This window comes from Pelodiscus sinensis, chromosome 2, assembly GCF_049634645.1.
Source record: "Pelodiscus sinensis isolate JC-2024 chromosome 2, ASM4963464v1, whole genome shotgun sequence".
NCBI classification, from domain to species: Eukaryota; Metazoa; Chordata; order Testudines; family Trionychidae; genus Pelodiscus; species Pelodiscus sinensis.
Genome location: NC_134712.1, coordinates 223,393,151 through 223,420,251, shown reverse-complemented (window position 1 = coordinate 223,420,251; position 27,101 = coordinate 223,393,151). Strand labels below are relative to the sequence as shown.

Sequence of the window (27,101 nt, the reverse complement as noted above, 5' to 3'; positions counted from 1 at the left end):
CCGCGCAGAGGGACAGACAACCCCTGGGTTCGCGGATCCCCCAGAATCAGGTGAGCGGGGTGATCGCACCCAAAGACACTAATCCGGACTAGACTCTGAGTCCAGCGGACCAGAATCAGGCGACGGGGTTCGCTGACCCCCCCTTCCTATTGGACGGGGGTGATCGCACCCCTCAATGCGGCCACATTGAGATAGGTGTTTTGTGAAAGCCCATGAGAAATCAGTAATTAATATAATTGTAAAACTTCTGTATTAGCACTATATAAGGAATTACGAATACTCTTTTACATAAAGGCAGATGGAAACCCCACAGGATAGGAAAAACAACATGATGTTATCTTGTCTCTTGAAAAAAGGTCATTGAACTTTTGGCTTTGCTTTATCTTCAAAAGTCATTTTTTGGCATCCATGACTAGACAGACATAAAGGAACAGAGTTCTTTCAAGCTAAGAAAGATGGATTCTTTAACCATTGAAAGTTGAAATCTCTGGAAATGGAATATAAATGAGAAACATGCTTAAGCAAAGAAATTTCATCTAGGAAGACAAAGGAAACCAGCCCTTTGCACTTCTGAGGAAGGTCTTGGCTGAGGGAAAGTCAGTCATGGCTGGGAAGAAGGGAGACTGGTGAGAGAAACCATCTTAAACAAAGCCTGTACCTTGCTAGATTATGTTTTAGACTTTTAGATGTTTTTTTCATTTTATTTGCTTGTAATAATTTCTGCTTGGCATCACTTAACGTATGTCCTATCATTAATAAATTTGTGTAATTTTTCCTGTAAACCAACTCAGTGCTGCATTTGAAGAGAAAGGTATGTTTAACCCACTTAATAAGATGTGTTTTTGTCTCTCTTGAGCAGTGGTTCTTAACCTGGGGTGCACGCACCCACTGGAGGTGTGGGATGCCCTTTCTGGGGGTGCGAGACATGCCAGATTTTTATGATACATCTTAGGTTTAAAACTGACCTACTTCAACAATTTTTAATAAGGGGTGCGAGAACATATTTTAAGAACCAAAGGGGTGCAGGCTGCAGTAAGGTTAAGAATCACTGTTCTAGAGCAACAAACAAACCGTATCATTTCTATAAACTACCCAAAAGAGGGCTGAATATTGCAGATAAGGCAAAGTGTCCACTTTGTCCCCAGCTTTCTTGAGTTTCATAGAATCATAGAATACTAGGACTGGAAGGGACCTTGAGAGGTCATCGAGTCCAGTCCCCTGCCCTCATGGCAGGACCAAATACTGTCTAGACCATCCCCGAAAGACATTTATCTAACCTACTCTTAAATATCTCCACAGATGGAGATTCCACAACCTCCCTGGGCAATTTATTCCAGTGTTTGATTACCCTGACAGTTAGGAACTTTTTCCTAATGTCCAACCTAAACCTCCCTTGCTGCAGTTTAAGCCCATTGCTTCTTGTTCTATCCCCAGAGGCTAAGATGAACAAGTTTTCTCCCTCCTCCTTATGACATCCTTATAGATATCTGAAAACTGCTAACACGTCCCCCTCAATCTTCTCTTTTCTAAACTAAACAAACCTAATTCCTTCAGCCTTCCCTCATAGGTCATGTTCTCTAGACCTTTAATCATTCTCGTTGCTCTTCTCTGGACTCTCTCCAATTTCTCCACATCTTTCTTGAAATGAGATGCCCAGAACTGAACACACTACTCCAATTGAGGCCTAACCAGCGCAGAGTAGAACGGAAGAATGACTTCTCGTGTCTTGCTCACAACACACCTGTTAATGCATCCCAGAATCATGTTTGCTTTTTTTGCAACAGCGTCACACTGCTGACTCATATTCAACTTGTGGTCCACTATAACCCCTAGATTCCTTTCTGCCATACTCCTTCCCAGTCGCTTCCCATTCTGTATGTATGAAACTGAATGTTCCTTCCTAAGTGGAGCACTTTGCATTTGTCTTTATTAAACTTCATCCTGTTTACCTCAGACCATTTCTCCAATTTGTCCAGGTCATTTTGAATTATGACCCTATCCTCCAGATTAGTTGCAACCCTTCCCAGCTTGGTATCATCTGCAAACTTAATAAGCGTACTTTCTATACCAATATCTAAATCGTCGATGAAGATATTGAACAGAGCTGGTCCCAAAACAGACCCCACTTGTTATGCCTTTCCAGCAGGATTGTGAACCATTAATAACTACTCTCTGAGGGTACGTCTACACTACAGCGCTAGTTCGAACTAACTTAGTTCGAATTAGTTAATTCGAACTAAGCTAGTTCGAACTAACGCGTCTAGAACTAAAAACTAGTTCGAACTAGCGTTTTGCTAGTTCGAACTAGCAAGTCCACATTGAGTGGACTCTGAACAGGGCTTAAGGATGGCTGGAAGCAGTGCCGGCAGGGCATCAGAGGAGGACTTAGAGCATGGAGATGCTGTCTCAGGCTAGCCGAGGGCTGCGCTTAAAGGGTCCCGACCCCCACCCCGGACACACAGTTCTAAGGGGTGCCCCGCTTGCAAAGAAGTTCTGGCTTGGAGTGCCCTGAGTGCCCACACTGGGCACATCACACCACTCGGCCATCAGCCCGGCTGCACTTGCCGCAGGCTACCCCAGAAGCCCGCAGAGCCAGCCCAGTCCTCCCCATCGGGGGCTCGTACCCCATTCCTCCCTCACCTCCTTCCACTTACCCTTCCTTAGCCCCCCTTCTTATTGATGTACAAAATAAAGATAACGTTTCTTCCAACATTGACTCTGTCTTTATTGAAAAAAAACTGGGGGAGACTGGGAAAAGGAGATGGGAGAGGGGAAGAGAAAGGCTGGGAGAGGGGAGGGCAACTAACATGATCAGGGGTTGGGAACAGGTCCCAGATGAAGAAAGGCTACAGAGACTGGGACTGTTCAGCTTAGAAAAGAGGAGACGGAGGGGGGACAGGATAGAGGTCTCTAAAAGTAGGGGTTGGGTGGAGAGGGTGCATTCAGAAAAGTTCTTCCTGAGTTCCCATAAAGAAGGACTAGAGGACACCAAAGGAAAGGAATGGGTAGCAGGCTTGAAACTAGTAAGAGAAAGTTGTTCTTCACAAAGCAAATAGTTAACCTGTGGAACTCCTTGCTGCAGGAGGCTGTGAAGGCTACAACTAGAACAGAGTTGAAAGGGAAGTGAGATCAAGTCATGGAGGTTGGGTCCATGGAGTCCTATTAGCCAGAGGGTAGGAGTGGTGTCCATGCCCAAAGTTTGTGGAAGGCTGGAGAGGGATGGCACGAGACAAATGGCTTGGTCATTGTCTTCGGTCCATCCCCTCCAGGGTCCCTAGGGTTGGCCGCTGTTGGCAGACAGGCTACGGGGCTAGATGGACCTTTGGTCTGACCCAGGACGGCCATTGTAAGCTCAGGGCTCAGTGTCGGGGGTCTCAGTGGACCCCCTTGATTTTCATGCACACCTGGTCCTGGGTGGCCAGGCTGGCAGCTCTCCTGCCCTAGACGGCCACTTTCCTGTGCCTAGTGCGGAGATCGTGGACGAGGTCCACGATGTCTGCACTAGCCCAGGAAGGTGCCCGCCTCTTGTGGTCCAGGGCAAGCTCCCGGGAGCCGCCAGCCTGGTCCCGGCAAGAGGGGGTGGGCTGGGGGGCATCGGGTGGGTGGCTCTGTGCCGTGCCAGGTGCAGGGTCTGCTAGCTGGGTGCTGGCAGGCTTGCACCTGGCACGGGCACCGTAGCCAGCCCGTGCCCCTTTAAGGGGTCCGGGGCCGGGAGGGGGGCATAGAGTTTCCCTGGTGTTGGCCAGAGTGGCCACCAGGGAAACCTGGGGAGGGCTAGCCTCCCACTAGTTCGAACTAAAGGGCTACACAGCCCTTAGTTCGAACTAGCTAGTTCGAACTAGGCGTTAGTCCTCGTAAAATGAGGTTTACCTAGTTCGAACTAAGCGCTCCGCTAGTTCGATTCAAATTCGAACTAGCGGAGCGCTAGTGTAGCACCTATTAAAGTTAGTTCGAACTAACGTCCGTTAGTTCGAACTAACTTTGTAGTGTAGACATACCCTGAGACCAGTTATCCAGCCAGTTATGCACCCACCTTATAATAGCCCCATCTAAGTTGTATTTACCTAGTTTATTGATAAGAATATCATGCGAGACCGTATCAAACACCTTACTAAAGTCTAAGTATACCACATCTACCTTATCCCTTATCCACAAGACTCGTTATCCTATTAAAGAAAGCTATCATATTGGTTTGACATGATTTGTTCTTTACAAATCCATGCTGGCTGTTCCCTATCACCTTGCCACTTTCTAAGTGTTTACAGATGATTTCCTTAATTACTTGCTCCATTATCTTCCCTGGCACAGAAGTTAAACTAACTGGATTGTAGTTTCCTGGGTTGTTCTTATTTCCCTTTTTATAGATGGGCACTATATTTGCCCTTTTCCAGTCCTCTGGAATCTCTCCTGTCTCCTATGATTTTCCAAACATGATAGCTAGAGGCTCAGATACCTCCTCTATCAGCTCCTTGAGTATTCTAGGATGCATTTCATCAGGTCCTGGGCTTTGAGCTTCATATAATCCCACAGGAGCGCAGTTGTCATGGGAGTTCATATATCCAAAGATTCAATTTAATGTAACTTATTCTTTTCATTTCTTTGAAAATTAGTCTTGGGAGTGGGTGTGTTTTAGGGTGACTTTGCAAGTAATTAAAACTGGTAGAGACCAGGGAATGTGAATGGAAGGCTGCTGGGGTCAGAACTGCTGGACCAACACTGCGGTTATATGCAGGCACTCAGGATCTGACCTATATGCTCGTGGCTGGCTGTGAACATCCCAGGCTGGAAGATATAGCAGTAAGTGTTGAAATGCACTAAGGGTTGCAGGGCAAGAGATGACACAACCTCTCTTTGGTCTGACCTGCATGCCAAACCCCATTATACCCCACAATATAGGCAGAGACCCAAAGTTTGGCATTGAGACTTCTCAGTTTCAGTGAGGCTTGGGCAGGCCTGGCTACATGCATGGATTATGGTTTCCTGAGTAGGGTGGGTGGTTGAGAGGTGAAAGACCAGGACATTGTTAGAGCTCGAGGGGTGAGCCCTATTCATGGCACTGGTCAGTAAGGCAGATGTTAATTCTGATATATAGGTAGATCAAATCATTGAGACAGTATGGCAGCTCAACCTGTGCCAGTTCATTGTTTATACCATTGTTCAAGCTAATATGAAACTGATGTCTCTGTGCAGCCTCATTCCATTCAGTATCTACAGACAGGCAATGGAGTTCAGTAGTATATTGGGCAGCTGAGTACACCCTGGCTTTTGCAACTGCAGCACTGCTTCAGCAGTTCAGGTGCAGTGATCAGGGGAAGTCAACAAAGATAAATGACATAGTGCCACTATGTCATTTCCAAGGCTATGTAGCTGGGCTTATTGGGTATGTAACAGCAAAGTTAGTCACGGAGGAAGGTCAGCAACTTCCCTAATAATTCCCATTTACATTTAGTCAAGTTGGTTGACTCACAGCGACACTCAGTCATGCACATCATAAATGGGAAAATTTAACCCACATCAGTACTGTGACTTCCCATGTTAAGTGGCATCGCTACTTCACATATATGTTGTGAGGATAGTACAGCCAGAATGGTTAATAAGTTCTGGGCAAACCCATGCCTACCAATATACACAGATCTCTTTGACCATCCAGGAGTGCATTTGTCAGTGGGGCCAACTTGGCTCTGTGAGACAACTTGGCTCTGTGAGACAACTTGGCCTACCCAGATTTCTCTGTAATGTCAATGTGACATGAAGAATGGTCTTCAGCTGACATCAGAAACCAATCTCTTATGATGACCCTACAATGTGTACACCCAGCTTTGATTTGCCATGCTACTTGTGAGTCATTCTGAATGAATTTCCAATGGACAAGGTCAATGACCAGGCTTGTATATCTGTGGCCAGTGGCAGGATCCCTCATGTGGCAAAAAAAGAGTTAATGTCTCCTATCAATGATGACTGCACTTTAATCCCATTTGATGGTGGGTCTGAGGGCTCTGCACTTTGCTGAGGATGCTTTGATTAGGCTTGGCAGGTTCCATATTCAATAAGAATATATTCAACTTCATACTGTTTAGTGTAGGCAACAAACCTTCCCCTGGGCAAATCCACTAGAAATCCACCCACTAGATGATGATTCCCTTTTTACAGTTACATTTGGACACTTATTAGATAACCAGTTAATAAGCAAGCCCGATCATTCTGAGTGATTTGTCCTCTTCATTATTTACCACTCCCCCCAATCTTTGTGTCGTCTGCAGACTTTATTAGTGATGATTTTATGTTCTCTTTCAGGCTGAGGTCACTGTTAAAAAATGTTACATAGTGTAGGCTAATAACCTTTCTCTGTGCAACTCCACTAGAAATCCACCCACTTGCCTTTTTACTGTTACATTTGGAGACCTATCAGATAACCAGCTTTTAATCAATTTAATGTGTGCCATATTATTCCAATTGTTTAATCAAAATATCATGCACTACAAAGTCAAATGCCTTACAAAAGTCTAAATATATTAGACTGCTACCTTTGTCTATCATTTAAAAAAGGAACTATCAAGTTTGACATGATCACTGTTTCATAAACCCATATCAAATGGTATTTACTACACAACCCTTGTTTATTTATTAATCAAGTTCCTGATCAGCTGCTCCACTATCTTGTCCAAGATCGATGTCAGACTAACAGCCCCATAATTACCCAAGTCATTCCATTTACCCTCTTTAAATATTGGCACTTTAGCTTTCTTCATCACCTGAAACTTCACCAGTGTTCTTAAAACATTGAAAAGCAACATTAACGATCCAGCAAACTCCTCAGGTAGCTTTTAAAACTTGAGGATGTAAGTTATCTGGACCTGCTTTATTATCAATTTATTATTATCATTAGAATACATAATTCTAATTCTAGAATGTAGATTGTTAGTCCCCCAAAGAAACAAAGAATTATACAAGAATGTTAAGACCTGACACTTTCAAAGTGAAACAAGTTTAAAGATAGGGATGTAAAATCCCATTTAATCAGTAAACAGGTGGGATCCCACGGGCGGTGGGCCTGACCCAGCTGGAGCAGCCCCTAGACCATGGGGTTATTGGCTCCCAGTCACCAGGTCCACGGAGCTGCCAGCCCTGCGGAGCTGCCAGTTAACCAGCTACCCATTCACATCATTTAAAGAAACTATTCAGTATTTTTTACAATAGTTTATAGCATCAGATATATCAATGTGTTGTCCCCTCCCTTTGCCTCTGTAACGCAAAGGATAACTACATATATCTGCATTGCTATTTTCAGTACCTCCAGGGAACAAAATGATGACTTTCCCATGCTATCAATTCCAGTCCGAAAAAGTTCAAAGATGTATTACTTCTGCAAAACATTTCTGTAAAAGAGTCCTATTTGATCTTCAGATAAATCATAATTTTTAGAACAATATATTTCTCTGAGGCAGGCATGATTTCAGACCAAAATTTACAAACTGTAAATTCAATATTCTAATCTAAATCTACATGAGTTGTTTGTAAAACTTCCCGCCTTGACAACACTTGTCCTATACTTGAAGACAGAGGTGAAGCTTGAATAAAACATTGGATGTCCATTGCATGTCACCTGGCCCAATACATAGCGCGTATAAAAATTAAATGCAATTTTTAAGGATTGCAGTTCACATCTTTCTGTAGTTCAGATGGATGACATTTCTAGTACATGAAAATGTGTAATTCATTATTGTCTAAATATTAATGGAAAAATGCACAAGGAACTCAGATACTATTTTCCACCCACTAGAGCCCCTAATAAGTTGGACACTCTGTTTTAATGGATGCTTTAAATGAATGCTTTCCACTTTTCAATAAAATTCCACTGTTTCCTAGAAAACTAGCTAATCATAATGGAAAAAGTATCATTTCTGCAAGTTGCTGGGTTACAAAGTTTGGACATAAGTTGTATTGCTCTCATCCAAAATGTCCTCATCCCTGCAAGGATAGAGCCAGGCATCTAAAACTAAGAAAAATTCATCAGATTACCAGGATAGGCACATGACACAATGCCTGAGCCAGCACCCACTGACTTCAATGGACATTGGATTTGGCCCACAGTGGATAGTGAAAAGAAACAAGTCTACCACCTCTAAAAAAGAAACTACATAAAGAGGATCCTGCTAAGGCACCAATAGCCAATGAAAAGGAACTGAGGAGCTAAGTTTAGACTATGTGTTCTCTTTCACAATGTATATGGGAGCAAATGAAATGAAAAGCAGCGGCGGATTTAGGGCAGGGAGAGTGGGGCGGCTGCCCCGGGCCCCGCGCTTCCCGAGGCCCTGCACATGCGCCGTGGCGCCACGGCGCATGCGCCGTGTCAAAGGGGGGGCCCCGCGAAATTTCACTGCCCGGGGCCCCGTGACGCTGCCCTGGGCCCTGCGGCACTCTCATCCACCCCTGATGAAAAGAGAACAAAAATAACCCAAGAAAGCAACAAGACTGAGTAAGTAATAGAATCAACACAGCATGCTTCTATCTTCCCCAGGAACTCTTAAATGCCCCTCCTTAAACTACTTTGAGGTCCAGGCTTTGCAAGCCTGTAGGCAACTGGCAGAGCGAGGGAGCAGCCACTCTATGTGGCATGCTTCCCATAAAAATTCAGTGAATTTTTTAATATGATGCATCATTAACGCTCTCTGATGGTCTCTGCCACCTCTCCCATCTTTCCCCCAAAAAGGAGAATACTGCAGAGTCACTGGAGGCACAGCCAATAGCAGCATGGCTCCCAAAGAATCCAGATCACTGTGAGGGGAAGGGGGCGAAATTGACAGCAATGCATCGACACTGATTTTTTGCAGATAACACAGAATCCATGGTGCTAGAGCTCAAAACATATGCAAATCATTAAGGTCTGTGCAGTAACAGAGACATCCACACTGCTACACATCTACTCTCATTGAGTTGAGAATGTGCCAGTCTCCACAGTTTGAATGCCAGGGAGTTTTTGGTTACTTTTTCCCTTTCTCTGATGTTTACAGTCAGAAGGGAACATACAGACCATAGAGAAAAATGAAGCATGGATTATTTTATACATTACTGTTTGTAAACACTGCCAAATATAACACTCTTCATAAAAACAACACATCATGTAAACCTCATTTTTTGAGGAATAAGGGATCTTGTGAAAAAGTTTTTCTTCCCAACAATGGTCCTGTCTACAAGAGGCTTTTTAGTAGCAAAGTCTCTTCTGCAAAAGGATCAGCAGAAGATATGCAAATGAGAGCACGATTTGCATCTCTTCTGCTGAAAAAAACCAGCAGTGTGGACATAGCCTAATTGTGTGATATGTTCATTTCACAGTACATAGCATTTTATACACTTACCACATCCTTCGGAGGAGGCTCCACTTCCTTCTTTACTTTTTTGCCCATTCTAAAAAAACAAAAACCCCAAAGCAGTTAATAAACAAGTGATGTTGTATGTCTTACGACACAGGCCATCAGGGATACTGTCGGGATGCTATGTCTCCATATTTTTACGGAAATACGTTTTGAATATGCATATCTCAAATATGTTTTCTGCAAAACAGGTCAAGTAACCTAACATTTAAGAGCCTGTGATCACTTGAATGTTCATATTCTATGTGTGCAAGCATCATGCTTGTTTATGAAATTAGAAATATGAAATCTAGTGAAAGCCAATAGTGGTACTTAATAAACCTAATGGCAAGGTGCTCAAGACAATGATCTGTAAATAGTTCTGTTTTTCCTGTAAGCTTAAACTGTGATTGGTCATATAAAGACCAAGCCACCTGGTGCTGGAATCCATCCTGAATTTGGTGTTTTTTCATGGGGTTGTAAATAATTGTTACCGAGGGTGGGGGAAAGCAACAGCTGTGCATAGCTCTCTTTCACTGATAAAGAAAGCAAACTCTAAAACTCTTATACAGAGAAAGACTGATTTATCTGGGGTTTTGGTCCTTTTTGAAGGCTATGCTCCTGGATGCTGACAAGTCCCTGAAGCTGAAACCTCCAGAGCTGTTCTCAGCATCTGTGTTACTCTGCGGGGGGGAGGGAGAGCTGTTACTCCATCTTGGGTGCCTTTTCTGGGGAGACCAGAACTCCTGGCCCAGCAGGACAAAGTGATGGAGCACCCCAGAGGGCAGAAAGATGAGCTCAGTGGTATGATCAGCACGCCAGGGCTATGTCCACACTCACAGCTTCTTGCGTGAGAAAGATGCAAATTAGGCTAAGTGTGGACTATCGCAGAGGCTCATTTGCATACCTAATGAGCCGCCATTTTTGCAGAAGAGGCTCTTGCGCCAGAAGGAACTGTCTACACTGCCCCTTCTTGCACAAGAAAAACCCGCTTGCGCAATCCCGTTATTCCTGAAAATAATCGGCGTAGTGGCATTGCGCAAGAGGGTTTTTCTTGAGCTCCTTCTGGCGCAAGAGCCTCTTCTGCAAAAATGGCAGCTCATGAGGTATGCAAATGAGCTTCTGCAATAGTCCACACTTAGCCTAATTTGCATATTTCTTGTGCAAGAAGCTGCGAGTGTAGACATAGTCCAGGTGACAGTCTCAAGGGAACCTCTGTGATCCAAGACGTCAAACTTCTTAACACTTGATAGCTACGGCTACACTACTAGTCTTGCGCAAGAACATATGCAAATGAGGTGTGGCAATAAATATCGCCATGCCTCATTTGCATACTTAATGAGCCGCCATTTTGTGCAAGGGGCTTTTCCGCAAGAAGGAGCAGTTTACATTGCTCCTTTTTGTGCAAAAAACCCCTCTTGCACAAGAGCCATTCTACTCCTTATTTTCAGGCAGAACGGCTCTTGCGCAAAAGCCCCTTGCACAAAATGGTGGTTCATTAATATGCAAATGAGGTGTGGCAATATTCATCATCGCGCCTCATTTGCATATGTTCTTGAGCAAGACTGGCTTGTGTAGACGTAGCTGATCAGATTTAGAAAAGCTTAAATGCCAACAAAATATACCTCCAAAAAGTGATCAAGAAAGAGACACTTTATTGGAGGCAAGATGTTGTTACAAAGTAAGGCTGTAGTGATAGTTGTTGTTCGCATATAGGATATATATTAAGGGTCAACTTTTATGTAGGTTTAGGTTTATATGCATGCACAAAATTATGCACACATTTATCACAACTGTACATGAAAATGGATGTTTAGTTGCACAAATATATTTTCTATGTATAGTTGCAGTAATTACCTACACAAATATAGACAGGGATCTCTATGAAGACACACTGACATTCATGATCAGTGGAATAACTACATGCTGTGGATAGAAGCAGATTAGCCCCTGGAAGTGGAAAGGGAAAAGACGACCGAACAAATTATTTAATAAAAATCCAGAGCCTATTTCTCCACTGCTTTGTACCTTGTGCATTCATTTGCATCTGTGCAAAGCAAGTGTAACATACTTCAATTCTAACTTGACAGTGTTTTCATTCACTTTATACAGATGTATACACACGATTCAAGGCAGTGAAGAATCAAACACTTAGAATTTTATCATGGGATCTTACTCAAAACTCAGATAAATATGCAAGGAATGCTACACTTCCCTACAATATTCAAAGAGTTCTGGGTTTGTCGGTAATGTTAAAAAGTGGTATGATCCATATGAATGAGCATTACAGGTTGAGTCTCTACTCCAGCATTGTCTGGTCCAGCAACATCAGTGATCCAGCATGATTTTAGTTAGCTGAATGTTCACTTTTCATGAGTATGACAAAGTTTCTCACGGTCCTGTAAAGTTTGTTTACAGCCACCAGTCTTAGCTCAGTGTTCTCTGTTGTTAGTTAGCTCTAATTTACTCCTAAATGCCTTCCAAGATCCCAGTGGAAGTGTAGATAATGCCGCTAGAAAATACTGACCTTCCATTGTTCGGCAAATTCTCTGGTTCAGCACCGGACGGGTCCTGAGGGTGCTGGATTAGAGAGGTTCAACCGGTAGAATGAAGGAATTGTGTGTTCAGTGATCTAACAGCCTTTGGCCTCACCTCAGGACCTTAATTACTTTATTCAGACAGTTACTTTGCCACTACAGTGATTATCCTGGTACAGTAAACTTCCGATAATCTGGCACCTTTAGGACCCAGGGGGTGCTGGATTATCAGATAGGCCAGACTATCAGAAGGGGGGGCTATGAGGGGTCTGGGGTGGAGTGGGGGGGGAAATGCGCCCCTCAGCACTGCAGACCAACCTGGCAGCACCCCAGCTGCTCTGCCCCCGGCTTCCCCAAGTCAGCCACTGGTCAGTTTCAGCAGTGGCTGAATCGGGGAAGCCGGGGGCAGAGTAGCTCCAATTGTCCGGCTGCCCGGAGCACTTCCGGGTTCCAGATGGTGCCGTACCATCAGGAGCGCCGGACCATTGGATGCCAGACCACTGGAGTTTTACTGTATATTCTATCATTAAATGGTTTTGTCAGGTTAGTTCACATAAAACTACCTTTATTTAGTGGCTACTCTGGGCAATGATGTACATGGATCCTTATTGTTTTCTGCTAATTAAAAAAATGTGAATTTTATACAGTATTATCTCAGTCAATTGGGGTAAATAGATATGGAAAAGACACTGACCCACAACTTTTCATCCAAAAGTGGCAATTCATCAAAATCAGAAACTTTTCCTATTAAAGAGTAGTATTGACAAATCCTTTTTAGGAAGGTTTCTCAGATCCAGGATGGAATTCCTGCTATCAGTGAGCCCATCGTCCATAGCCTGGCAGTTATGGCATTCACCAGGGGTACAAAAACATAGGATAATTAAGTTTAAATCCGTATTCTGCCTGATTTAGAGTGGATACTTAAACCCAATCATGCCAAGTCACAGGTGTATGCCATAACTACTGGACTAGAGAGACTAATCCTTTTATTCTGTTTCTCCTTTTATTTTGTTTCATTCTCTCATCACCATATTTGTGTTATCAAAGCTTCCTAAAGACAAGTGAGGGATTTTATATTTTTGTCAGCTGTTAGACTGATGAAATAGCAACACCAGAAAACAAGTAATATGAGTGCAGTTTCTGTCAATTTCCACAGCCTGGCCCCTGGACTAAAAAAAACCTGTATTCCAGTTTTCAGTATATGCAAAATTCAAACAAGCTTCCGCCAGCTGAAAATGCATCTCTCATATCTACTTCCTCAATAGCTTATTATAGCCAGCACAGTAGTTTGCCTAACTGGTTTATGTAGCAAGGCCCTTTTAAGGTTAGAATGAAAGGAAAATGCATCACATGTAACTGAAACAGAATACACTCAAGTACTATAATAGTCTTACTGTTTTTATTCTCCATTGTTTTCATTATTATTTTAAGTTTGAAAATAAATATTTTAATTAAATATTTAGTATACAGACATCCTTCAAGTGAGATTATTACTTTAATTGTCACAAAATTCTGGGTCTGAAATACTTGTCATTATGTCCTTTTTAAAGATGGAACTCTATATTAATTATAGAACATGGTAAAGGATCTTTTAACCAAAGTGATGCAGAAAAACACTCTCTGATTTTAAAAGCTGTTACCAAGACATATACTTTTCCTAAGTTACTTGAGATCAAAGAATTAAGGGCATAAAAGTATTTTAATAACTTAGTCAAGTGTAAATTAGTATCTTATGACAACTGGCTTTTTTATATTGAAGAGTAACACATAACAAGAAGTGGATTTTCAATGCATCATTCCCTAATAAACTCAAAGATTAAATGAGTGCAGAAATAGTTTTCCTTTCCACTAATTCATACAAGAGTGATGGATGGCAAGTGAACTATAAGGAAAATGGTCTGCAAATCTTACTTTGAAAAATATGAAAAGCCCAAATGAAATTTGCAGTGTTCAAACACACTTTCAAATCCTACTAACTACAGTAAAACTCCGATGGTCCGGCACTCCTGATGGTCTGGCACCATCAGCAACCCGGAAGTGCTCCGGGCAACCGGACCATTGGAGCTGCTCTGCCCCCAGCTTCCCCGATTAAGCCGCTGTTAAAACTGACCAGCGGCTGAATCCGGGAAGCCGGGGGCAGAGCAGCTGGAGTGCTACCGGGGAAGGTCCCGTAGTGCTTCCCCTCGGGGCTGCGGGACCAACCCTACAGCACCCCAGCTGTCCCAGATTCAGCCGCTGCTCATAGCCCCCCCTTCCGATAGTCCGGCATATCTGATAATCCGGCACCCCCTGGGTCCTAAAGGTGCCAGATTATCGGAAGTTTACTGTATTCCAAATATCGACTTCTAATACTGGATTGAAATACAATGTCCATTTCTATCCATTTAAAAACAAAAATTTACATGATGAGAGGATCAGATATTTGAACTTATAAAGCACTAACTGCCTCCAGTTCTTTTCTTCTACCATGATCTAAAATATACATGACAAGGAACAGCCTAAGACCCTGCAAGCTATGAGCAGCAGTCAGCTGAGACACAAAGCAAAGGGAAAAAAAAGAAGCACCATCAGATGTGGAACTTACCTCTTTGTCAAGAAATCAGAGGTTAGTTCTGGAGGGAATTTTTTCCTATGGAGAGGAGCTAGAGAGAAAAGGATGTAAGAATAACTTCTGACCAGTTTATTTATCACTTGATCCACTTCTGAAGCTTATGGTGCCCTGCCCCAGGATAGTTTGTGGTTGTATTACTGCAGTCTTTGCCACCAGCTTCTATTTTTTCCTAAGGACCCAGAAATGTATTCTCTCTCTTCAACATGTTAATTAGTTTGACTTAAAAATAAAATTAATTAGACTAAATAAAGTCTAGGTTTGTCTTTTACATTATAGAAATCCAACTTTTTCCTTCTGTCCCAACAGCTTGTCATTTCCTACCTTGATTACTACAATTTAGTCCAGTGGTTCTAAAAAGGAGGTCCATGGACCACTAATGGTCTGTGGACACCTTGCAGGTGGTCCACAGTTTGAGCTGCAGCCTCCTCCATTCCCTCTCTTCCCCACAATGGGGAGCCTGCACTGGTGCTCCTGCCTTGCGGACCCTCTGCAGAGCCGGCTTCCTGTGTAGGTCTGCACATTATGTATGTAACCTCATGAATTCCAGCCCAATGTTTATGAATGGGATTTAGATTAATGTGTTAGTAACCTGTTAAGAACTGCCTTTGGATAATCTGTTAATGTTACTATATATATAGTCTATATAAAGGTTATAAAAAAGTAACAAACTCCATTTTAAACTTCATACTGCCTTAACTCTGTTTAAAAAAGTTAGGTGTGAGTCTATGTAAACGTATGAATGTGTGTTCGTGTAAAAGAATCAGTCCCTCAAGCCAGCCTTGAAGACCAGCTGCCAGCACCACCTTGGTGGATGAAGAGCATTATGAGCAAACCCTGCAAAAGAACCCACCCAAGAAAGAGAGAGACAAAAGTCCCATCTGCCCTTATCTGATGACTCATGGTAATACAGTGTCCTGGGGCAATGGGAAAGGACAGGCTCCATGGATTAAAACACATAAAAAGATGAGTGCAAAACACCAGAACTGGGTCTTTCAGTTCTACAATCATCCTCCATGATCATCAGCGCAGACTGACACAACTCGGCTCCCCTCTTCATGTCTAGACCACCTGGCCAGTGGAATAGCATGAACAACTGAGGCTGGTAATTATATTCCATCTGTTGAACTGTGTGTATGAGTGTCTGTATGTGTGGTGGGTAATTTTATTAGCTAGGGACAGTAAATGAATTCTGCCTTTACAAACAGTGTGGCATATTGACTTATCCCCCAACAAGATTCTGCTAGTTCTATTTCTACAAGTACAGGCAGTCCCCGGGTTACGTACAAGATAGGGACTGTAGGTTTGTTCTTAAGTTGAATCTGTATGTAAGTCGGAACTGGCGTCCAGATTCAGCCGCTGCTGAAACTGATCAGTTTCAACAGTGGCTGAATCTGGACACCAGTTCTGACTTACATACAGATTCAACTTAAGGACCCCAGGCATCCCCAAGTCAGCTGCTGCTGAAACTGATCAGCGGCTGATTCTGCAGACGGGGGAGGGGGGGGAGCAGAGCAGACGCGTCTGGGCTGTCAGCTGGCCGCGTGTTCCGCCGCTTTGCTCTGCTCTGCTCCCCCTCCCCCTGGTCTGCAGACCAGGGCGAGGGGGAGGGGGAGGGGGAGGGGGAGGGGGAGGAGGAGCAGAGCAGAGCAGAGCAAAGCCGCGGAGCACGCAGCCAGCTGACAGCCCAGACGCGTCTGGGCTGTCAGCTGGCCGCGTGTTCCGCCGCTTTGCTTCCTCTCCCTGGTCTGCTGGAGACCAGGGAGAGGAAGGGCCCCGTTCGTAACTGCAGATCCGACATAAGTCGGATCCGCGTAACTCGGGGACTGCCTGTATAACATTTGTTGGAGGAGGGGTGGGAGAAAGCCCTGAGCCTCCCCACTGGATACAGCTCGCAGGAAAGTGGAGCTAGAAGCAGCTCTGCACGCTACCACTCCCTCTCCCCAGTGCATGGACATGCTACCTGAAGGTTTTCCCCGCTGCTCCCATTGGACAGAATCTAGCCAATGGGAGCAGCAGGAGTGAAAGCAAGTAAGTGCTCCCCTTCCCCTCATGCCCAGACCCCTATCTCCCTCACTTCTTCATTCCACCAAAACCCTGCAACCCCAGCCTGCTCCTGTATCCTCAGCCATGGCCAAACATCTACTACCCATCCCTGCTTCTGCACACTCCCCCCAGCCTGCTCCTGTACCCTACCTCACACCCAGACCTTGTACCTTTACCCCCTTCTGTACCCCACCTCCTGTGCAGATCCTGCATCCCTTTCCCTCTCCCACTCACTGGAAGTCCTGCCCCACACACTGAACCCCACATTTTTACCCCACCCCGGAGCCGGGGGGGGGGGGGTCTACAAAATCCACTTACTCCAGAACCCCAGAAGATTGAATCTGGGCTATGGGAAGCCCTGAACCTCAGCCCTCACTGTTCCTCCCTGGACTGCCATGAGAATGAGGTGTCTTAGTTGGGGGTCACATCAGTGAGAGTTGTGGGGTTTCAGAGGGTTTTTTGGGTTTTTTTTTTGCTTTTTACTTGTGTGGCCCCCAACTGATTTTGATGTGGATCAGTGGCCCCTGACTCAAAAAAAGTTCCCCACTCCTGCCATAAATAAAGGCAATGGTGAAAGCTTTTGTGTTGGACATAAATTAATATTTTACTTTATTTAAAATGAAGTTTGGTAAACTAACATGAGAAAGTTAAAGTGCTTAATCTGTTTTATGAAAGGAAATATTAATCTAAATTATTACTGGCTAAATTTAACCATTCTCCCTATCTGAAGTACTAGCAAAATGGTTTGGGTGTAATTATATAATTAATGGTGAGTTACCATTAGCAGCTGGTGGTCTGCAGAAGGTTTGTATTAAGCCGGGTGGGCCACGGGCCAAAAACTTTGCAAACCAATGACTTAGTCTACAGTATCAAGTTTAAATGTATCATCTTTGACACCAAAACCCTGTATAATTGTGCCCCAGCCTACATCTCAGGTGTCATTTCTTATTGCTCTAACATTAGTGCCAGCCCTGCAACTTCCTTTCTTTCGTTCTCCCAATTCCATCGTTGAGATTTCTTATATCCTGTCCCTTTATATATGAACTAACCTCCAAAACCAGATATACCAGGCCCTTTCCTTCTTGATCTAAATGGCTTCCCTCCTTCACAAAGTATCTCCGTACCTCCCCTCCATTTGGAAGCATGCACTATAGTTTCTGGGGACTGAGGCTCTCTTGAGACAGTACTGCTCCTTCCCTTCTTTAATAACGTGGGATTTGTAAACCCCACCACATAGTTCTTTTTATTTGCCTTCTGATTTTTGAACCTTTAGTGTCTACCTGAATAATAATTTCAAGCTTTTCTTCACAATCATAAGGGCTAGAAACTTACTTATTTTTTCATGGAAACTGAGATTCTCATGAGATTCCAGTATCTAGGGTATTAAAAATGCATCAATATCATAAGACTTGTGATAATATCACAGGGATTGCTAACATTAACAGTGACTGGTAGTGTTACCTTTTTTTCCATGTCACTCCCCAAACATACTTTAGATCTCTTCTGAAGAGAGCTTGTCAAATCACTTGGGGAGAGGGTATTTCAGTCTTCATCCTCACCGAACCCTTGCATTCTGAAATAATCAATAAGGTACCAATTGTGAGGATTTTCTTTGGTGACTTTTTTTTCCACTAAGAACAAATCTTGTCTATCAATTTATTGCTGATAAATCAACAAATAGCTAGTGTCACCAATCTGGACCTTAATCACAGAAATCACCAATTGGGATCAAATCTGAGTAGTCATCCTAGATATATAAGGATCCATAGCTCTTTACCAATCTTCTATGCCAACACATCCAGTGACAAAAATAGTATATTGAAAAAGTACTAAACTACTACATTTTATTTTCAGAAAAACTCAAACTAAAATGTTTATCACAAAAACACAGACACTAGTAGGTGAGGGTATGTCTACACTACAAAGTTAATTCGAACTAACAGATAGGCTCTACACATACAAACCGCTAGCTCGAACTTAATTCGAACTAGGTAAACCTCATTCTACGAGGACTAACGTCTAGTTCAAATTAAGTAGTTCGAATTAAGGGCTGTGTAGCCACTTAATTCGAATTAGTGGAAGGCTAGCCCTTCCCAGCTTGCCCTGGTGGCCACTCTAGGCACCACCAGGGAAACTCGTCTGCCCCCATCCCGGCCCCGGAGCCCTTAAAGGAGCACGGTCTGGCTACGGTGCTCGTGCCAGATGCAAGCCTGCCAGCACCCAGCCAGAAGACCCTGCAGCTGGCATGGCATGAGCCAGCCACCCGCTGCCACCCAGCCCTCCGCCTCTTCCCGGGACCAGGCTGGCGGCTCCCGGGAGCCTGCCCGGGGATGCAAGAGGCGGGCGCCCGCCTGGTCTAATGTGGACATTGTGGACCTCATCGAGGTTTGGGGGGAAGCCTCCAACGTCCACGACCTCTGCACTAGGCACAGGAAAGCAGCCGTCTAGGGCAGGATAGCTGCCAGCCTGGCCACCCAGGAGCAGGTTTGCATGAAAATCAAGGTGGTCGAGTGAGACCCCGACCCTGAGCCCTGATCTTAGAACATAAAAACATAAGAATGGCCGTACTGGGTCAGACCAAAGGTCCATCTAGCCCAGTAGCCTGTCTGCCAACAGGGGCCAACACTAGGTAACCTGGAGGGGATGGACCGAAGACAGTGACCAAGCCATTTGTCTCGTGCCATCTATCTCCAGCCTTCCACAAACAGAGGCCAGGGACACCATTTCTACCCCCTGGCTAATAGCACTCCATGGACCCAACCTCCATGAATTTATCTAACTTCTCTTTAAACTCTGTTCTAGTTCTAGCCATCACAGCCTCCTGCAGCAAGGAGTTCCACAGGTTGACTATTTGCTTTGTGAAGAACAACTTTCTGTTACTAGTTGAAGCCTGCTACCCATTCCTTTCCTTTGGTGTCGTCTAGTCCTTCTATTATGGGAACTAATGAAGAACTTTTCTTGATGCACCCTCTCCACCCCACTCATGCTTTTATAGACCTCTATTATATCCCCCCTCAGTCTCCTCTTTTCTAAGCTGAAAAGTCCCAGTCTCTTTAGCCTCTCTTCATATGGGACCTGTTCCAAACCCCTGATCATTTTAGTTGCCCTCCCCTCTCCCACCCTCTCTCTTCCCCTCTCACACCTCCTTTTCCCAGTCTCCCCGAGTTTTGTTCCATAAAAAGAGAGTTTCTATTTTTGAACACACGTGTCCTTTATTTTGTACATCAGGAAGGGGGGCTAGGGAGGGGTAAGTGGAAGGAGGTGAGGGAGGAATGGAGTACGAGCCCCCAGTGGAGAGGACTGGGGTGGCTCTGCGGGCTCCTCGGAGTGGAAGCTCTCCTGCAGCCCCCCGATTAACCCTCCCCGGATGGCAGCCAGCGGCAAGTGCAGCCGGGCTGATGGCCGAGTGCTGTGATGTGCCGAGTGTGGGCATTCAGGGCACTCCAAGTCAGGACTGCTTTGCAAGCGGAGAACCCCTGAGAACTGTCAGTCCGGGGTGGGGGTCGGGTCCCTTTAAGCACAGCCCTCGGCTAGCCTGAGACAGCAGCTCCACGCTCTAAGTCCTAACCTGATGCCCTGCCGGCACTGCTTCCGGCCATCCTTAACCTCGGTTCAGGGTCCACTCAATGTGGACATGCTAGTTCGAATTAGCAAAATGCTGTTCGAACTAGTTTATAGGTCTAGATGCACTAGTTCGAATTAGCTTACTTCAAATTAACTAATTCGAATTAAGTTAGTTCGAATTAGTGCTGTAGTGTAGACATACCCTGAGTCATTCAATCCCTTTACATGTGCAGCTGAAAACATTTGAGTCTAGTTCTATTAGACTGTGGGCTATTTGTGGCAAAAAATTGTCTTTCTCTGTTTTGTATAGTACAAAGCATAGTCTATGATTAATAAACAAAGAAGTTGAATAAATGAGTAGAAATTAAAGAAAAAGAAGACAATAACAGTGTTCCCTTCAAGCCACTAGAAAGAAACATATTGGATCGGAACAGGTGCATGGATTCCAGTATCCTGAATCTGACACTGACATGTACCAAATACTTCAGATGAAATTGCATGTAACCTGCTGTCACGTTACTGAATTTGAGGGAAGCAGCCAGATCACTGCTGCACCCGTAGGTGGGGGTGTTGGCCCCAAAAAAGGTATAAAAGGGGGCCATGTGGGGTGTTGAATAGAAGCTCACTGTCTGCTAATCCTTCGTACGCTCGTCATGTGATTGTATAATGTCTGTGTGTGCAGTTAGGAATCTGTAATCTGTGTGGATACTGAATATTTCCCTGCAGGTGGTTGAGCACTGGGCAGAGCCCGGCCTATGGACATGCTAATCAGCGAGGCCCTGTGGGACAATGGCACTCAATGGGCCAAGAACACACCTAAAGAATGAGTGGTGACTCATGCCTAAGGGCTACCAGCAGGGAACACAGGAATAGGCTGTGGGCCAGGTGACCTGCTGTAGCCAAGAAGAGACCAGGAAGGAGGGATAAATAGGCCATGTGGTGGACTCCATCTTGGTCTTCAGCTCAGCACTTCATCCCAGAGGCAGCAATGCAGGGATCGAAGAGCCAGAAAGAACTGTGGACCCATCCTGATCCTAAGATGCGCAACAAGGACTTTTAAACCAGCAGCTGTAACATCTCTGCTAGAGCCTGCATTGAGAACTGGGAGATTCGATGCATGTAATGTACTATTCTTTAACAACCTTACTCTCATGCTTTTCTTTATTGCAGTAATAAACCTTTAGATGGTAGATTCTAAAGGATTGGCTCAGCATGATTTGTGGGTAAGGTCCAGAGTGTAAATTGACCAGGGATCTGTGGCTGGTTTCTTGGAACCGGACAGAACTTGTTCATGGTAGGTGGGATTGGGTTCTAAGACCCCCCCCACAACCTGTGTATGAGGCCCGGGGCCATCTGGGGCACAGATATTGCTGGGGTGTTGGAGGGGTTTTGCTCGTGAGGCTTCAGGCAGCAGCTGAAGCGCTCTGTGGGACTGGTTTGTGGCCTGTTTGGAGAGGTCACCAGTCTGGGGACCGTAAGGAGCCCCAAAGTTGAGCAATTCGCCCTGAGCGGACGCCCTCAGCTGTGCCCAGACACAGCCCAGTCCGTCACACCTGCCTTCAAATCAGTCTTCCTAACTTGCATCTGTTAGTGGTTTGCTTGAATTCCTTGAAGCATAAGGGTTTATATCTCCAACAATTTTTTTTATCCTAACATAATTGCAGATGTTATCATCTATACAAATATTTAAACTCTTTTTAAATTCTTTGTTCTTAGCCTCCATGGTATGTTGTGGCAACAAGTTCCACAAGTCAATTATGCATTATGTACACATGATTTTATTAGTTTTAAATTTGTTGTTTTTCAATTTCATAGACCATCCCGTTTTTTTTATTTTATTTTAAGCCTGAGTTAACTATATGCATGTGATTTATCTTTTCTTTGCATTATTCATTTTATTTATATCCTTATTTTCTCTCTGAATTTTCATCTCTCAAAACAGGCCTTTCCAGAAAAACTCCGATCATCTGAAGAAGTGGGCTGTACCCACAAAAGCTCATGATACCATCTACATGTTTTGTTAGTCTGTAAAGTACTACCAGACCATTTGTTGTTTTTTAAGTTTATTCATACAGCAGCCTTTCCACATCTCTAATCATATTTGTTGCTTGTTTCTCATCTCCTTCAATGCCTGTTACATCTTTTTCAGATGCAATGACCAGAAATGAATACAGAATCCCAGCTTACTTTGTACTAATTATTTCTAACATGGGATCATAAAATTTCGAATTCTACTAAGTTTCTTGAGCAGATGTTTTCACTGAGCTGCCACAAGGCTGTTCAAATCATTCCCCCGAGTGGTTAGAGATTATTTAGAACACATTAATGTGATGGCAAAATTCAAAATATTCCTTCCAATATACATTATTTTGCCATAGCGCAGCCCTTCACTTAGCTTTTCGATGATACTGAGGACACAATTTTCTCTGTTGATTAAACTAAAAGAAATTGCCTCTTCTTCAAATTTTGCCATCTCACATTTTTCTCCCTTTTCAAATCATTAATGGACATATTACATAACACCAGACCTAATACATATTTAGGATGTTAAAATGCGGTTAATTGACTAGTCAATGGAATTTCCATCGACTAGTCGACAGGCACTTCCGCATTCCTCCTTTGAAATGTACAAGAGCCCCAGCAGGGGCCAGTGGGAATTCCCTCTGGCTCTGGGCTGCATGCAGCGTGCCTGCTTTGAAATGCACAAGAGTCCCCAGTGGAGGCTCTTGTGCAGTTCAAAGCCATGGAGCCCGGGGTCAGCTAGGGAGTCCCCAGCTGACCCCAGGCTCCATGGCATCTGCCCTTTTGAAATGCATGGCAGCGGCATTTTAAAGGGGCAGCTGTGGAGCTCAGGGTTACCTGGGGACTCGGAAGTTGGGGGGGGTCACCTGGGGGACTCGGAACCCGGGATCAGCTGGGGAGTCCCCAGCTGACTCTGTGTTTCACGGTGGCACTTCCCTGGAACCTGGGACCAACTGTGCAGCAGCCACTTTGAAGTACCCGTTCCCCCCCCCCCCTTTGCTGTTTCTCTCACAGAGGCAGCAAGTGGGAGGGCATATTGACTAGTTGACTAGTAAAAAGACTATCTGATAAGCAAATGCTTATTGGATAGTTGACTAGTCGATTAGTCTTTAACATCCTTAGTATACATCCTTGGAGAATCCAAGGTGTGACAATTTGAATGATGGAGATTTTTAAAAATTATGTGTGGGATTTTAAATGTCACACTGAGAAATACAGCAAAATCCCTCATCCCAAGAGAGAGATGGGAAGAACTGCTTTAATATTAATCTAAAATAATTGTGACATGATAGTTATGCAATCACCTTCTGTACACTAGCAGCAGGATAGTTTTAATACTCAAGTCAAAGAGGATCTGCCTCATAAGCAAACGATTTAAGAGTTATATAAATCAAAGGTTTCTAACTTTTCAGGTAGCTATGCCAGTTTACTAAACTAAGATCTCAATTGTAACAAACCGTGCCTTTTGATTCCCATTTCAGTTGTGTGAATTCTCACACCTTAGTTTTTCACAGTGTTGCCAACTCTTAAGACTTTATCATAAATCTTGCAACTTTTGGGTTTATCCTACAACTCTATTTACTGGAGTTAGGTGAGTCTCTGGGAATCTCAACTTCAAACAAAGGGTACTTAAAGTGGGTACTAAATATTCTTATCAGATTCATTTAGCATGGACTCTCTAATTGAGAATTTCTTCCCCCTTTTTTCTTCTTTTTCCTCCTTTCCCCTCCCCATGCCCTCTCTGTGCTTTTATGTGAAAACTGGACCCCTTAAACTCCATTCATCTGAAGAAGTGGGTTATGCCCACAAAAGCTTATGATACCATCTACTTTTTTTGTTAGTCTCTCTAACGCTTTGTCTGGACTGCTCTGCTGCATCCAGGGAATACGTCCGCTTTTTCGGAAGTTTCCAAAAAAGTGAACGTGTTCTTTCAGCATCCCTGTATTCTTTTTGGTGAGAAGAATAAGGGATGTTCTGAAAGAGGAGTTTTTTCTGAAATTTGGCCCCATGTAGACCGGCCAAATTTCGGAAATGCCTCTTTTTTCCAAAAGGCGGAAATTATGGTTCACAATTTGCGTATCTTTTTCTGACTTTTCTCTGCAGTCTAGACACAGCCTAAAGTGCTGCAAGACTATTTGTTGTTGTTTAAGTTTCTCCAGTTACAGAATAACATGTCTATCCCTCTGAAACTGTATTTTACAGAGTAATTTCTAGCCCTTCTTATTGTGAAGAAAAGCATAAAGGGGAACTCTAAACAGACTAAAGCCAGAAGGAAAATAAAAAGAATATAAAATTAATATTTAAATGATTCATTTGGGGGGGACCTTGACTCTTGATTTTTAAATACCTTGAGTTGGTAATAATATGCTCTAGTCGCATGACCACAAGCCAACCAAGAGAACAGAGTAGCCACAAATGAATGAGAAGCAGGAAGAGACTCCAGAATACTAGAGTTCACTATTAAGCAGGTTTACTCAACCCACAGCCACATGTGGTCCACAGCCTGTTTGTCAGGGGCAGCCCATGACAATAAGCCAACTCGGCAGTCACCTAGGGCGCCGCCTTCAATGAGGCGCCCGATGAGGACATTACTCCATTGATGGCCGTGCAGGCAGGGGCGCTGATCGCACGTTCCGCCTAGGGTGCCAGCTGCCACAGCCCGCCTCGGGCCAGTCCTGCCCATGATACAGTTTGGGTTTACGCGAGGCTCAACACGCAGCACATGCGTGGGATCCTTTGAACACAATCTCCACTGCGAACACACTCCACAACGGCGAGGCATCTGCCAGGCGGGGTGAACACTGAAAGATGCAAGTGAATGGGCTGGTTGGGACAGACAGGTACCAGGTGTCAGAGTTCCCAGCCCCAGGAAGGAGGTGCTGGGAGCTTGGGGACAATGTGTGAAAGAAACTATATGCATATATTTGCATCTGTATTGGCATGTATATGCAACCGCACTTAAGTTACGGCCCTCAGCATGTGTAGTGAGCATCACTGTGGCCCCCAGGCTTCCAAAGTTGAGTAGCCCTGCTATTAAGGGTCGCATGAAGTTCCCCTTAAAGTCAACAGAAAACTGGGGTTGACCTCAGCAGGATTTGGACCGGACCGGAGGCAATTTAGAGTCGCAGTCACAGAAGCTTGAAGGTTCCAGCACCACTGATCTAGCCCAGTTGTGGAGCTACTGATGGAGACTGGGGAAGTATCCCATTTAAGGCGCGCAGGACCCTGCCCGCAGCAACCCGGAATGGTCCTCGCACTGCTACAGCGTCTTCCTACATTGCCTCCCGTACTTCACCGCGGGCCCCTGCAGCGGCGCGCGCATAAACAGACTTACCAGACGGTTTCAATGGGGACTGACTGGCATGGGGATGATCAGAGCTGAAAGAACATCCGAGTGGGGAAGTGCACGGAGCACACAGACTCCCCCGGCACCGAGCCCCTCTCCCCGGGGCTGGGAGCCAGGCACAGACCCCTGCACGGACCGGCCAGGGCAGATCCCACCCAAACACACACGCTGCCCGCCCCTCAGACAGACGGACATCGCCCCCCCCCCCCCACCACCACGCCAGCTCCCCCAGTCCCGCGGGGAACGCGCCACTCACCCGCGGCGAGGGGTGCCCAGGGGAGCAGCCGGGGCCCAGCGCCCCCGTGTTGTTTTCCCGGTTGCTAGGAAACGCAGAACATGCCTGAGGCGCACGCTCCCTTCAGGCTACCAAGGGAGGAGGCAGCGCAGAGGCGTATGGCGCAGGCGCGCGCGCCCTGGTCCGGGGGTTCGAATCTCGCGCTACGCGCTCTGTGCTGCCCGCAGAGGCCTGTGGCGCTGTGCGCTGCATCCGATGCGTTGGGGGCGCTCGCACCCATGTACAGCCTCTGTGAGCCTCCTGCTCCGGGGACCGAGACCGCTTTGTGACGTGCCGGGGCGGCGGGGTCAAACAGCTGGAGGCAGGGAACTAAGGAGCGGGGCCGAGGCGCAAACCAGCGTTGAAAAGGGGGCAGAGGGGAGAGCCCCGGCCAGGGCGATAGGGCAGAGGGGGTGAAAGTTACCCAGATGGGCTGCACCTCTCCGGGAAGCTCGCCAATGCCCACAGCGACTGCTGGTGCTGCCGTGGTCCTCCCGCTGTATCATTTCTTAGCAGCTATGATCGGGTACCATATTTGAACTTCAAAAAAGAGACATTCCCGCTGAGGTGTGTCATCTGGATCGGTACCTACCAACTCAAGTTGTATGAATGGGTTCTATACTGTTGTGTAGATACTGTATAACACATTGGCCTGAGTTGAAAGTTCAAGTAGGGTAGCCCTATTATGGTAACAAAAAAACAAAATAAAAAAGACTGGGTAAATAGGCAAAGGAAGGGTTCTATCCACTTACTGTGTCTGAAACAGTTCAATCCATCATAAAGGTACCTCACGTTTGATTTCTTTTGAGTTTTGTTCCCAAAACTTAAAGCTAAATCAACCTGAAGTGAATCCTAATTTTTCTGTGCCAACACAAACTAATTTATTTCCCAAATGGAAAATGTTGAGTAAGCATGGAAAGTGTATGATTGGAGAAGGGAATGAGAAAAAAGGCAATTCCTGTTGACAGCTACACCTTTGTAACCTTATTGACTTTAGTCTAGAGTTTAGAGAACAGATTTTTGCACAAAAATAGGTTTTTAATCCCTTATGCTTTTTCACACGGGAGTAAACAATCTCATTTACTTTCCTCCCCTAAGCTTTGAGCACTTTAAGGGTAAAAAATAAGTAAGATCTGCAGTCTGCTTGATCCTTCATTCTACACCACCTAATAAACAAACACCACACCTGATAGGGGATCTTGTGGCACCTTAGGGCACATCTACATAGCAGGGCACGTCAACTGCCCCTCCCCCTACTACTGCACATCTCCTGCCCTTTGCCTTAGAACTGCCTCTTCCACACCCCCAGGAGCCTACTGCTTGCTGTGCAGGGCAGGCGAGCGAGAAGAGGGGC

At 44.9% G+C, this 27,101-nt stretch overlaps 1 protein-coding gene across 9 annotated transcripts in view; it reads right to left on the bottom strand.

The window, feature by feature from the left end:
• ARMC3 (armadillo repeat containing 3) overlaps nucleotides 1-26,442 on the bottom strand; it is a 140,376-nt gene extending 113,934 nt beyond the window's left edge. Inside the window, exons 1-4 of one of the 9 annotated variants that reach the window (XM_075922518.1) lie at nucleotides 25,730-26,442; nucleotides 18,003-18,114; nucleotides 14,472-14,529; nucleotides 9,357-9,405 (exon numbers count right to left, since the gene is read on the bottom strand). In XM_075922518.1, coding sequence (XP_075778633.1) covers nucleotides 9,357-9,404 — 48 coding nt within the window. In that variant the 5' untranslated portion in view covers nucleotide 9,405; nucleotides 14,472-14,529; nucleotides 18,003-18,114; nucleotides 25,730-26,442. Of the gene's footprint in view, nucleotides 1-9,356; nucleotides 9,406-14,471; nucleotides 14,530-18,002; nucleotides 18,115-25,461; nucleotides 25,608-25,729 lie in introns of those variants that run through there. The other 8 variants (XM_075922516.1, XM_075922515.1, XM_075922510.1 and 5 more) reach the window with 8 other exon arrangements.
• Nucleotides 26,443-27,101: the final 659 nt, after the last annotated feature.